The sequence below is a fragment of the Dermacentor silvarum genome, chromosome 5, assembly GCF_013339745.2.
Source record: "Dermacentor silvarum isolate Dsil-2018 chromosome 5, BIME_Dsil_1.4, whole genome shotgun sequence".
NCBI lineage: Eukaryota > Metazoa > Arthropoda > Arachnida > Ixodida > Ixodidae > Dermacentor > Dermacentor silvarum.
Genome location: NC_051158.1, coordinates 22,231,257 through 22,246,122, shown reverse-complemented (window position 1 = coordinate 22,246,122; position 14,866 = coordinate 22,231,257). Strand labels below are relative to the sequence as shown.

General features: G+C 40.6%; 1 protein-coding gene across 3 annotated transcripts in view; it reads right to left on the bottom strand.

Annotated features, from left to right (window-relative positions):
* Positions 1 to 3,793: 3,793 nt before the first annotated feature.
* Positions 3,794 to 14,866, bottom strand: part of LOC119453052 (UNC93-like protein MFSD11) — a 52,763-nt gene continuing 41,690 nt past the window's right edge. Inside the window, exons 10-16 of one of the 3 annotated variants that reach the window (XM_049667493.1) lie at positions 14,379 to 14,547; positions 13,640 to 13,703; positions 13,072 to 13,143; positions 11,441 to 11,627; positions 9,657 to 9,723; positions 5,078 to 5,108; positions 3,794 to 4,398 (exon numbers count right to left, since the gene is read on the bottom strand). In XM_049667493.1, the coding sequence (XP_049523450.1) occupies positions 5,084 to 5,108; positions 9,657 to 9,723; positions 11,441 to 11,627; positions 13,072 to 13,143; positions 13,640 to 13,703; positions 14,379 to 14,547 (584 nt within the window). In that variant the 3' untranslated portion in view covers positions 3,794 to 4,398; positions 5,078 to 5,083. The remainder of the gene's footprint in view (positions 4,399 to 5,077; positions 5,109 to 9,656; positions 9,724 to 11,440; positions 11,628 to 13,071; positions 13,144 to 13,639; positions 13,704 to 14,378; positions 14,548 to 14,866) is intronic. The other 2 variants (XM_037715038.2, XM_037715037.1) reach the window with 2 other exon arrangements.

The following is a 14,866-nucleotide window of genomic DNA, read 5'->3' as shown; positions in this document are numbered from 1 at the left end:
TTAATCTGCACTGATCTATTACATACTGCACCTGAAAATGCTTAGGAGATCCATGCTGCCCTTGAATGGATGTCTTCAGAATTCAGATGTCCTCAGAATTCATTTCAAGTCGATGTACCTTGCATACTCGCTAGCTAGAATTTGTACAGCGAAATATGTGCCGTAAAGTAATTATTGGAAATGTTAATTACCGTAATTAGGTTAATTATTCAATTAAGTATTTTGATTTCTCATAGAAATAATGGGCCACCTCATTGAGTAATTTAGATCAAGGATTAGAACTGTGCCATCTGCCACAGGCAATACTTCAAAACTTGATGCAGCTAAAAAAAAAAAAAAAAATGCACCCTAGCTGCATATGGTACATTCACAAATATATCTGCCAAAACAGCGACCGACCCAACAGCACCCAGGCAGCCACACGACAACCTGGAAACCAGGCAAAGAAAGCTTTGATGTAAAACTATTTTTCACACTGGTAGTGGTCTTTAAGTAATATATAATGTAAAATTCATTTTTCACTGAGATCTTTATAAACCACGAAAACATAATTTTCCTAAAGTGAACAGTTTAAGCTAGAATTAAATTATTGCAATGTAACTAACTGATCTATAGTTGTCCACCATACTCTATAACTGTAACTATAACTATTTATGATTACTCAATATTTATAAAATAGAACTATTTTCTGTAAGTCATCGACTGGGGCTAGTTAGTATGACATCGTTCTGTTTACTGTGCTATACTGTTTATACAAAGGAAAAAAAAAAAAAAAGCTGACACACATGTGCAAACTTTCAGCTGTTTGTTATTCGCTAAATAATAAACATTTCAAAGTATACGCACACGTGTGTCAGTTTTTTCTTTACCTTTGCATAAACAGATTTGCGCAGTAAACAGAACGATGCATTTTCTGCAAAATCTGCGAAACAAATGAAGGGCCCAGTGATGCACAAAGCTCTCAAGAAACTTGCACCTGGAAAAATGACCTAATTAAACATTAAAAGTCTTAAAATTTATAAAAAAGTTCACGGATCCCTCGCACTGTGGGAATTGATGTTATACGCATCATTTTGCAGGTAGCTGGCTATCCAGCATTGTTTGGTATCCTATAAAGAGTCATCAGGTCGACTAACACATTCGTGCAAATCGAGTATTTGTGTGACGTGAGCGCAACGACGATCGTGCAATGGCAACAGCACGATTCCTGCCGAGTCCGTTCGACATGAATTCATACAACATGCCAATTGTTGGGTTCTGCATAGGTATTTAACGTGCGTAAGCGAGAGATGCACGAATTGTAACATGATCTGTGACAAAGCGTTAAACAATTGTATGTAGGTCGTTGTTAAAATAACTATGGCATTTGAAGTCTGGAAAAGAAACGTTAAACCGTGATCAACCTGGGTCGGTATAACGTTACGAAGGCGGTAAAATGTCACACAGTTACAACGTAGCGTTAGCTGCTACAAAGAAAGTACAGTGGAATGTCATTCATACGATCTTCACGGGAACCGGAAAATAAAACGTATCATCCAAAAATCGTATTATCCAAAAATAATCGTATATATAAGGAAAAAAGCTCATTATCTCAAAAAACGTATTATGCAGAATCATATCAACGACATTCCACTGTAGTCAGGAATGTGGGCCAATCCAGAAGATGGTGCAGCGTAACACTGCATCTCAAAGCACGAGGTGCAACGAGGCCAGGACACAAAAAAACTGGTACATTACGCATGCGCCAAACAGCCCAAAGAGTTAGGCGGCATTGGCATGAGAGGAGTACACGTGCGATCCTGGCCTAGTGGTTAAAGCATTTGGGTGGTGTGTTCGATGGCAGAGCTTCGATTCCACTGGCTGTAATGCATTTCTTTTTATTACAGAGGTCCGAAGTCAGGCGAGACAGGAGTCTACCTACCTACCGAGCCACCGCAATTTGCCTGGAATGAGGCGAAAAATGCTTCGCGTTAAATGTGATATTTCAGCACGGTCAGTATATAGAGTGTCACACGTAAAATTGGTAGCATCATGGCAAGGTCTTGTTACATAACTGACACTATTAGGACTGCATTATGGATCGTCAAGATTGGCTTTAACATTGTACAATGCCTTCTGGAATTTTTAAGCATACCATGCTATAGCTTGAGAAGTGTGAAGGCCCGGGCTGACTCAGCATCTTAACTGGAGCAGCACAGAAATGAGATGCAACGGGGAAACCACTGATGCCATACAGTCAGTTTCTCTGTTTCATCCTGTTCCTCAGTTAACTTGGAAGCTTATCATGGAATGCCACCGACTGTAAACAAAAACCTTTTCAAGAAATGAACCTTTACTGCACTCAGACGTTCAAAAACAGGAGGATACGCTCCACAAGGTGCAGTACTAGAGACACAAGTGGCGTGGAAGTGTGTTGCATACAACGAAGTGGATCGTTATGGCGCAACCTAAACAACCAATGCCAGGTGAAAGACCACAACTAATGTCATTAGAGTTATGCCTGTTTCACTGTGGCGATCCTGCTCCCTTTTCTCCCATAAACATCGCCACATCAGGAGAGAACACACCGAAACGCATTTAAGGAGTCAAAAGGCACAGCTCAAGTTCTGATTAGCAGTTGCCTTAATTTGTTACATTGCACAACAAATAAGGCGCAAGAAACACCTGTGGCCTTCATTAGTGATTCCAAGTACTACTACTACATTTATGGTGTCATATAAAAAATATATTTATATGCTTCAATTTTATGCGACATTGCATAGCATAGTTACTGCAGGCCATTGACTATTTCCTGTGCCTTACTCATTGCATGAGGCAACTAACCAAGGCAGCTGTTGGTCAATAGTTCAGCTGTCATTATCATTGAGCTGTTGTTTTTTTGTACTGTCTGCTGTTCTTTCAATTTCTTCTTTATCGCAAATGCACAACTAACTATCTCGCAGCAGTACCCTACTGCATTAACAAAAGAATAAGTTTCATTCGATTATAGTACAGTTGACTTCTGATAAATCTATCTCAGTTGACTCGACTTTTCACTTATTTGAATGCGCTGAAATGTCCCAGCAAGAAACTATACATCGCTACAGAAGGAAAGCTCGTTTAGGCTGAACTCGAAAGCATGCCGTTTTGGTTATTTCGATCCCCACCGACAAGCAGCAACCTTGCAGGTGGGTAGCAGTTATTAAAAGCTTGAAAATACCAAAAATTCAGCAGATGATACTACTGCTTCCCTAGGAGTAAAGCTGTCCTACATAAATTTATTTTTATCTTTTAGTGGCTGACAATCCTTCCACCTGTGAAGCAAACCATTGCCACTTGTTTTGTGTTGTGTCACACTGAGTTAGTGTTCAAACATGTCGGCACACTTTGTCTCATTCTGTCTGAGTCGCGCTTCAAGAGCAATAAACAAAAAGACATTACAGACTTGCTTCAAGCAATAAAAAAAAAGGGTTGAATTCATTCATTTTGCTGCCATTGGTTAATTCGACCTTTCGGACAATTCGTCCAAATCCCGCAGGAGTCAAATTAACAGCAGTCGACTGCACATCTGCTGTATAATACTACATAAGTGCACAATGGATGTTTTGAAAAGCGCTGATGTGCAGTTAATAAAGGGGCCTATTGTGGATTGAACACATGTTATCGCTGCTATTACCTAGCTTGTTATGAACGTCAGCAATGTATTTTTGAAGTAGTGTGCACAGTATTAGTATCTTGAAATTTTGGACAAGTACCTTCAAGATCACCGCTGCAACATTTTTCAAGGCAAAAAGTATTTCGTATGACCAGCAAAGAGAGGCAACAGGACCAAAGTCACGTTTATTTTTTTGCACCCGCTTTTGTACATGCAAAGAAGTAAAAAAATACAGTATTTACAGACATTATTATCTAAGACACATCTTTAACAGGAATGCTGAATAAAAATTTTCATTGTATATATAATCATTCCCTTTGTACTACACGTGACAACTGCACAATAAACAAATAAAAGCTCTAACAGTTTGCCTGAGCAGTTGCAAAAAATCTCTTGTTTAACAAGAATATATCAAAAATATAGACTCACAACAGTCCACCTAATAACATGAAAGTGTGTGGGAAGGTAATACGGTCACTCTCTCATATAAAAACGAAAAGTCCATGGCACCAGACTTGCACTCTACGACACAACCATTTCGCCAGTCGACCACCTAGAGTTGCGTCCATTGTGTTCGGGCTGATAGTATCACAAACTGGTATGTATGCGAGATAAAAGATGCGCTCAAGTACACGACACTGATCCAACATCATCGGCGATCATGCCTTCAAAATGATGCATTGCTCCGGGGTGCGCCTTGGTACTGGGTCTACTGTAGTGGACGAGGAATGTGGACTGATTGGGTCTTCACAGCTTCTCCACACCTAAAAGAAGGAAAAGAAAAAGTGGCAGCAGATAACTCCATCGTGAAATACAGTGTACAATGTAACCCCATTGGGTCGGGGCAATTCGTGACGAACAAAGACAACAGGTGCCAACCACATAGACGGAGTAAAATTTCAGCTCCCGCAATGCAGCCCTGTTCAGAATAAACGTGGAAACGACAAAATGGTCGCTCGAGTGTGGCACAGTGACATGTCTCGGATACACGCCGTGCGCTACAGTGGCAAATTTTCAACATTCCAGTTAGTAGTGTTTCTCGTAACTTGGGTGTTCCAAGCAACAGTGGGCACTCTTAACTGGAATGATGCAAAATTCATTCAAATTGACTTTCATTAGAACAAGAACCATGCAGTGTAAAATACAAAAGTAATCACAAGACGCAACAAAGCCAGCAAGACCATGCATCACCATTGCATGCAAAATGGAGGGTACATTTTGACAATTCACACACTTTAATTTGCACAAAGAGCAACGCCTCCTGCATGCCAACACAAAAACCACAAGTTTGAATGCGTCAGCACAAAACATGCGGAAAGCTAGTGGAATACTTCCGATGTATCGAGCAATGCAAGAAGAAAAAAAAAAAAAGCATTGCAACCACAAAGAAGACACAAAAGCACACAAACAGCTTCACTGCAGTTCAGACACACATGTACTTACTGCGTTTCAGCTATGCTTCTTCACGTCAGTGCTACATAAAAAGACATGGAGAAAACATGTAAGGAGAGCTCCCCTTCGAACATAAACTTAATGCCCCACTAATAAACATCTGCTGGGTAGTCACTCTTAGTGCTTACTCTACATGTTCAAGCCTGGAACGCTGTTGCAACGTACAGCACAAAAAGGCGTCCCCACTGAAATTTATTTATGACTCGTAATGACAACATTAAACTCTGTAACCAGGCACAGCACAGATCATGATGCTTAGGAGCTGGCCTGCACAGGAAAACTGAGAAGTAGTTAACATCCAGCAATAGCAGTAGGCATTAAATAAAAACCTTAAGACAAAGTATAATCTTGACGAAGCATGATGAAGAGCACAAGGAATACAACCGTTCAGATAAACATGATTCAGATCATATACTTTCTCTAATAATCAGTATTTCTCAAAATTTCTTTTTTCTAAGATGTATTGACAAGGTTCTAGTCTACACATCCTTATAAACTGAACGGCACTTTAATGTGTTCTAAACGGACTATAATGCTGAACATACAACCTCATTATCTTAGAGTGATGTGCGGTAACTCACCATTAATGTGCACATTTCATCCTCACTGCTGCCTTGATAAGGAAAAACAAAATTGATACAGCAAGTTTTATGCGTGCAGGCAAAGATACCAGCACTCTCAGACAGCCGATATATGCCAGGGTTCTGCTCTATGAGCCAACCAGCTAGCTTATCGCACATGCAGAGTTACATATTGGTGATCAAGGTTATGTCAGCCTTTCGTCGTGCCCAGTATCATCATCAGTCTATTTTTACGTCGACTGCAGGACGAACGCCTCTCCAAGGGACCTCCAATTAACCCCGTCGCAAGACTCGTAAGGCAGGTAGTGGCCAAATATACTGCGCTAGGTAAATGAACTTGCGTTCTAATCAGGGAGTATATTTTTGAAGCTCAAGCCCTAATTTGGTTGCACCTAGACTAGCGTAAACCCATTTGCACTTGGCTCCGTTTTTTTTTTTTTTTCTAGATTCAGGTGCCACCTCAAGCCTGAAAAATTTAGTGGCCCTGGACTGAGGATTCGAACATGGAACCTTGAGTACAAGGATCCAATGCTCTAGCTCCACTCACACAGCATATGTTCAGTGACGTCCCGGGCAAACCAGATGTTGAAATAATAACCGTATGCACATCACACACGTTACGGAAGCAGAGTCGCAAAACTTTTATGCAGTAATGACAAAACTAAGCAAGCTGTGATGTAAGGCCTTATAGAAACACTTGACTTATGCTGCTTGTGTCTGTCTCTTCGATTCTTCATTTAGAACAAGTAGACAATGTTTAAAGGAAAACCCCCACACTTGCTGGACTAGTTGATTCTTACTTATTATGGTGTAAAAGACGCAAAATGATGTGAAAAAAACAACAGGACAGGAAAGGGCGTCACTCGCAACCAGGCTTATCCAGAGCAAAGAGCTAACATTTTTTAGAGGAATGTGCCAGCATGCACAAGCGCATTTGGAGTCAAAGGCCGACTGCAAGGAAATTTAGCTTAGACTGAAGCGGTTATAAATGAGCAGTATATATAGTAGCGAAGCAATCTTGCAAAGTTGTAGGGATGGCAATTGTGTAATTTTCTTAACAGCGGCCTTTAAACAACACCTAAGCAGACGATGCATGCCCCTGGTACTTATCCAATGACTTAAATCCTAATGTTTGAGGTCACGCCAAGGAGTTGCATTGGTTCCCAATATTCTGGGACATGGGTCACTCCTGGCGAGCGGTAACGGTGGCATTATTTTTTTCAGTTCAGTGACGAAAATGTCTATTTCTGCGAGCTCATTGTGATGCCGCCACTCATATTTAAAATGTAAAATTTCGAGCGCAGGCTGCTTTATATCTACCCAATTGAAACTAGGCTTTTTAAACGATCCGAAAGTTCGTTAAATTTTGCCTTTATAGAGGAGGCATACTACATCAAAAGGAAACAAGACATATGCATTGACAATACGTCTATGGCCCTGTGCAGCCAGTGCACATAAATTCTTTGATCTTGCGTTAGAATGAGCACGCATTCTGGCAATTCCATTTCCTTTGTTATCTGGTTTGATTTCGGTGCACAAATGTTTTTGCACATATTGGCACCTTCCTTAACCGATTGGCTACCAATAAGACGCATGCTGAATGGCCTTCCGTACCGATAATTTTTTACTCATACACACACTACGAAAACTTCCATTGTCGTGTTCATTATATAATATTCTGCAGTAATTAATGCTGAAAGAATGCAAATAAGTATGTTTCATTTACAACATAAAGCCGCACTTTTCATTTCAGAAACCTAACTGTCAGTCGCAGATTCATTGTTGTGTGGAAAAGCTTGAAACACTCAGGCTTGTTAGGAGCAGCACTGCATCTTTGACACTCTCACCTATTTACCCCCCCCCCCCCCCTTGCCTCTTTCAGCACTGCATACTTTTGCACTGCCATGATGGACATTGTGGAAATGTGCCCATAGGTGTTGGAACATGTGCTACGGACGTGCAAACATTCTACAAATATCAACTAAAAATTTCAAAAATTGAACCACGCTGAAATGGACACCTAGCGCTATCTACTAACAACTATTCTAAACTTGTCCAGCATATATTTGGCTGTCGTGCCCATCTATGAATAGCAATTTCAACCAACGATACCACCCACCCGACGAATCGCCTGCTTCGCCAATATGGCCCCCGTTCTTATGTCCACCAATCCGCTGGCTTTGGAAGCCAATAGGTTAAAAAAATTTAAACTGTTTGGTTTCAATAGGCTTGGTTGCGAGTGATGCTCTATCCTGTTCTGTCATTTCTTCACATCGTTTCGTGCATTTCACAGCATTACAAGGGAAAAGGAGGTGCAGCAGGTGTCACTTGCATGCAGTTGAATTTACAGGGTGGAAGCAGTGCTTTGAGTATTATAGCAGATCAGGGAGCCAAAAAAAAAAGAGTATATTTTGGAGCAGGATTGAAGCACGAGAACATCGATACCAGGGAAACTCAGGAACATGACTGACGCAAGGAAAGGTCAATATCGGGGCCACCTCAAGAACAGGAATGAAGGAAGAAAAGGTCAGTCCCACAGCAACACCAGAGCAGAATTGGAGAAAAAAAAAAGAAGCCAGCTTGCCCAAGAGCAGGATTGAAGCAAGAAAAACGTCCTTGTTGGAGAAGCTCAGGAAACAGGAAACGTGAAGTGTTCCACCAATAAAATTTGGGTTTTGGAGCACTTGCTAATAGCAACTGTGAGATCAACTAAAAAAATGTTAATTTTTGATAAAAACAAGCAATTAGAAAAATTCTGCCTCCACTCAAATTCGTTTAAGTCATGCATACAAAAGAAATCATTAGTTCCCCGTCATTCAAGGAAGTCATCCTGCCCACTACAGTATAGCGCAAGTAGTTTTTCGTCGCTTTCGTGGCTTTTGTGCAAAGTGATGCACTTTGTGCCATTAAAGCTGTCACTCATAAAACAAAGCACGTACGGTTTAAGTAATGAAAAAAATTAAACTGGAACAGCAAGCTGAAGCTAAAACAACAACAGTTTCTGCAGAGCAAAGCTTCTGTGCACTGGCAGAGCCTAAGGTATGCCTCTAATTCAAGGGTATGTTTCTCCCCTTGAATCACCCACCCTTGAAGCTTCTCGCAATGTTAGAATATGCCACCGCAATCTGGGATCCTGATCACGCAACTCTAATCAGGGCTCTTGAATTAACTCAACATAATGCCACTTGTCTGATTCCAATTACCAAAGCACATGGTTATCTATCTATCTCTTCTGTTGTCTTAATGGGGAGGCGGCGTTTACAGGGGTATGAGCAATTCATTGTGTTACATGACGGACAGATTTAACACCAGAGGTGATATGTGAATATGTGTGCGTACCTATCGTCACAATGACCGCCGATCAGGGCAATAAATGTTCATACCTGTGTTCAAAATTCTGTGCCACCTCTTTGTCATGCGCTAAACAGCTTCGCTGGTCATCCATATTTACAGAGTGGAATGGCTCCTGAATTTTTTTTTCCATAGATGTGCCAACGCCTTCAGTTTATTAGATATTTGTTTTGTATTTATGATTTTCTGCTTATATTGTATAAGATACTGTGTTTCATTCTGTTATTGCTCCTCTTTATGTTACGTAACCCACACCCCTCTACAATGCCTCAGCACTTGAGGGTATAAATAAATAAAAAAATGAATTAACTAACTAACTAACTAACTAACTAACTAACTAACTAACTAACTAACTAACTAACTAAATAAATAAATAAATAAATAAATAAATAAATAAATAAATAAATGTTCGAGTCTCGAGATATCTCTCTCCGTCTGTATTCTTACCAACTTGCAAGGTGTCCTCACCACCATTGTGATGTATCGGCATATGGGCTAAGTGCACAAAGGGTTGTTGCGGTTAAAAAAAAAAGAAAGTATTTCCGCTTTCTTCAATTTTTTCAAAACATTAAGGCCGCTGCAGTCCATACTGCTTTATGCAATGACTGGAGTTCTTAGCGACATCTCTGAAAACATACCTCCTTACTGATGATGTTCCGTGTTGCAACCATTGTGGTGTAGCATTGTGGAGTACACTGGACAGATCTGTCAATCAAAGACGGCTCGCACTAAGAAGAAACCTCCACTGAAATTTTTTCTACATCAGCAGTTTTGTAGATGGTAAAATAAGGAAGAGTATCCCCGTGACATTCCCAATGAATGAAGTATACTAGTGGCCCGATACTTTCTTTGCTCCCATTAACTGTGGCTGCTTCACAATAGTGCTTGTTAATGTACTACTTAGTGTAGTAACGCAAAATCTTGCCTTCCTCATACTTGTGTGAACACTTGAATAGCTCATACTTGCGTGCGCACCAATGCAAACAACAAATTCAAAGAAAAAACTTAATGGCTCCTCCATACTTTTTGTATAAAATGTGCAGAATTTGCCGTGGCTAGAACAAAGCATGACCGATTCTGCCTCTAGCGTGCTAAATAAGACCCTGTCTTTTTCTAAATCATTACGTATCAAAGGGTCGAAATATCCCCTTCAAAATACCATGCAGAAGTACAGGAACCTCAAACATTCCATAGTATTGATATCCATAGGCCCGTGCAATCAAGACAATAAATAGTGTAGTACCACCATTAGACCTCACTTCCCCTGCAGGGAGGCCTGCTCAATCCACACCCCGCAGCCGGCCTCCAAAGCTTAGGAATAACGCCGCAGCATGTAACTGATGGAATGAAAAAGCTTTATCATAGAGGCTGGTGGCATGCTGGCCTGTGTTAGAGGAAAAGGTGAAGTAGGACAAAGGATAAAGCTATTTCCTAGGCAAGGATGAATACTATGGTTTGCAGCAGGAAAGCTAAGGACGGTTATAAGCTACGAGTTAACGAGAAGCTTGTTCCGCAAAAGCATGCAGGTCCTGCCCATAACCTGTGGCCAAAATGTTCATAGCTCAAACGGGCACAACGAAAAGACGCTGCTGTGACGAAGGAATGCACAACACGCTGCATTCGCCGCACGCTGAAAACGTGGGGGGGCCATGAAGGAAATCCTACTACAGACTGTGCGTGTGAACCGTGGAAAACACTGCTGTACACGGAGGCAAGGGCGTATTAAAAAAAAAAAAAAAACTTCTTTCTGCGCTCTGATGTCCTGAGCGCTGCAATGTTGATTGTTGGCACACACTTTGGACTAGTGTACAAGTGTATACACACATGCCTTTAACATAGGCTCCACTGTCGACATTTTGCGATTTCCGAGCGAGATAATCCCGATCAATTTAGGATGGTCAACATTGCAGAAATAACAGACAAGAAAATAGCTTTTTATCAAGATGTTGGACATCTTGCGTGTGTTGGGCCATCAAACTATCAAGCTATACTGTGGTTTGCTTCAGATTCAGCATTTTTTCGAGTACTATATACAACCGCACTTGCATTCTGGTGCAAGCCTAGATGACACGCTTCCAACCCTGAACCCTATATTGGTCAACTGTAGTTGCCTTTTCTTCACATGCTTCTCTCTGCACCTTTGTTCATTTTCATTCCTACTGACCAATTATTATGAAGCTTACTTTTGCAATTAGTTCTTGGATGTTTCACACCAGCTCATTCTACACTTGCTTCTTACATCATGCAATGCACATAATATGTGTACGTTCAGTTTCCTATTGTACCCTTTACTTAACACCAAGGGACCACGTCATCTTTGACACTCCCTACATGTAAAATGTTGCCAATTAGTCTAAACGTGCGCACCCAATAATAGGCAGAATGCAAGTTCGAGTAATGCAAAAATTAGGTCGTTACGTACAGGGCTCGTCAGTGCTACTGCTGTCGGAGACGGTGTGGCTTTTATGGCAATGGGACTCGACGAACGTCTGCCACTCTATGATCCAAAAACAGAGCGTGCCCAGTGTTGCCGACACCACCAGGATTAGCAGCTGGTACGGCAGCAGCAGGTAGTTGGAGTAGAAGAAGGCGATTGCGGCAGCTATCGCCTGTAGGCAGGAAAAAAAAAAAAAACAGAGAAGAAAAGAAGAAGACACAAAAGAATTAGTAATGTGTACAAGAATGTTCACTACATCAAGGGTTGCCATACAATGAGGCAGAGAACAGATGCCTGTTGTTACGAGATATTGGTGACAAGTTCTCAGCGAATTACTAAAAAATGTAAAATGACGAACTAATGTCTTCTTTTCTTTATTTCGCCAGCTTTCCCTATGGCATCGAAAGATAAATCAAAGATTGTACCGCATTGTACGAGGAAGCATGCTTCTTCACTGCGCTTTTGTGAATGTCGTGAAGAGGCCCTACCAATGTACTTAGAAGAGGCATTATACTGGCATTGAGATAGTAAAGAAGGAGAAAAATTGCAGTTGAGATTTTCGAGACACCAGGGACTTCCGAAAAACATGCCCGAACGCTCTCATTGTAGTAATTTTGTCACGACTTTGCCATTTATGGCGGGTGCTAAGCTAGTTATTGAGATACTGCCACGTCACAAGCATTTGTTAATTTACGCTTCTCTGCCATACTTAACCCTACCTACCTGGTTTTAACATAAACAAGCACAAACAAAGAATATCTTTCTTTCTTTGAATTCATTTTTTTTCTTTTTCTAGGGCTAAAGAACAATTTAATCATGAAGAATACAGTCTGCACATGCAACTTTTTTCCTAGGCCTTAACACTCAATAGGCGTAAACTCAAACAGTGTGCTAGCTACAGAAAAAGAAAAATAGCAAGAAGTGGCTAAACAAAAAATCGGAGCTTCAAGAAAAGAACTTGACCATTTGTAGCCTGGAACAGAAGAATTCAGAAAAAATGCTGAGTATGTATATTAATAAATAACCACAGAGATAGCCTTTAGCCTTTGCATGCAAGTGTAATGTATTTCACAGCCTTCTACATTAAAACATGGTAAGGCATTCGAATGCTGCTAAACAATCCCGCCAAACCTTCACGGCATACACACACCTGCTTTGTATCTTCTGTTAACTCAGCTTGCAGCCATGTCGGCATCATTAGAACTCACATGAATAGATTCATCAGCACACTTTTTCACTAGACAAATACTATTTGAACTTACATCCATCATTGAAACCACCACCCATCTTCCCATACAGCTACTCTATACTCTAGATCCTGGTACACTAATGCAATACACATTAAAATCTGTGTGAAGTGAAAAGGATGCACGAAAATGTAGGCCAATCTTGCAACAGTCACTTCACAGCCTTTTTTGGGGTGAAGAAAAGTAATGCTTTTAATGCTTAACCCTTTTCATCACAAAAACCTGCTTTGTGTCTTCAATAGCAAGCTTTGCTAGTAGCCAGATTGGCATCACTATGACTGTAGATGACTATAGATAGACTGGTACACTTTTTATACACTGTAAAGCATGAATATCTAACTGGTACATTGAGAATACATCACCAGTTACCTGGATAAACTTGAAAATGGCAAATGCTGGTGCACTGTTATCTGAGTAGACGAATCCAAGAATAGAATAGATCTGAAAAGTAATTTGAGACAGAAATTATTAGAAGAGCATGCCGTAATGGCTGGCAATAAAAGTAAAGAACTGCCATGTTTAAGGATGTGTTCATAAACACAAATGTTTTGTAGCTAAAGAAAATAGTATTTGCAGAGGCTGCTCTTGTAGGATAAACTGAAACAAGTCAATTTGCTATGCATTCGCTCACCGTACGAAGTATTCATTCATTCAACAATTGTCCCACAGGTATATGAGCTGCCAACAGATAAATCTGCAACTGGCAGCTGTTTTTTTTTTTTTTTTTTAATTTCTAATCAGTAATTCTTGATTATGATGATGTTTTTGCTTTTATAGATTATTCAGCAAGTTGTAAAACTGTTCAGATATTTTATTCTCATAATCACTGTGAACAAAGTTAACTGTATTAATCACAGCAAACAAATTAAAATCAAATGAAAGTTACTATACCTACTTGCAATATGAATGCTACATGCATTGCCACCTTAACACTCACCTGGGTATTGTAGCAGCTGTCACCAAATCCAAGCAAGAAGCTACCCACGAAGGCAAGGTAGAGACTAAAAAAAAAGAAAGAAAAGAGAAATTGAGCCATGTTTAAACACAGGAAGCTTATCAACAGAGAAAAGAAACAGCCTAGTATTGATGATGACACTGATGAGGTGTTGTCTTGCTGGCATAAACTTTTCATGTTTAAACACACATGGAAAGACACGAACTAGCAGGCAGGAAAAACACACAAACAATAACTTTCAACAAATGTTCTGTCCAATGTGGACTTCATATACATTGAATGCGCTTATGAAAGGCCAAATATGCCAAGCACATATGCATAACCCCAATGATGTAGTACATTTACTCCCGATTCGGTACTAGAAGAGTAAACATCCTTGGAAATCCTCCTTGGAAATGGAGTTAAATATGAAACATTCAGTTACACCCACATGAAGGTGTCGCCAGCACTCCATTCCGAAAGAGTGACTGATGGGCTTCTTGGTATGGCATTCTGTATATAGCACGGTATAATTAGAACATGGAGGATGACAGAAATAGAATACATGCAATCGGTATATTGGTCATGCGCAGCAAACCATCGGTACTAATTAGTGTTAGTGTGTCCCAGTCTTTTCTCTCGCCTTGCTTGCTCTAGTTGCACTATACTACAGAAAAGCATTCCATTGTCTTTAAAGTGAGGACGACGGATTTGTGAGTAGTGTTGCTTTGCCAAAACGCACTTGCTCGTGATGTAGGCAGGATCTGAAGTGGGTCCCAGCGGCGAGTTTGCTGGCAGGTTTACAAAAATGGTGTAGAAGGCAACGACGTGCACAATGTAACCAAGGAGAATGATGGGGTCCCTGCCAGCCTTGTTTGTCTGCTTGCCCAGAATGCTGAAAAGAAGCCCACCTGAGCAGAATGGAATGAATGAATGAATGAATGAGTGAATCAATCAATCAGTCAGTCAATCAATCAATCAGTCAATCAATCAATCAGCTTTATAGTAAAAATAACTGTTCCACACAAAATACCAATTCAACAGAAATGCTTGGACCTGCACATAAACACCTGCACGTTCGACAGTGCACTTTGACCGGGGAGAAGCTGCTCCCAAATTTGCTGTAAGATCATAAGCCGGCTGTGCAGTTCAAGGGGTCCCACTCTCATGTGACATGCTGGCACCCGTTGGGTAGTCCTTTTGTTGCCCACTTTAACGACGTCACAGAAC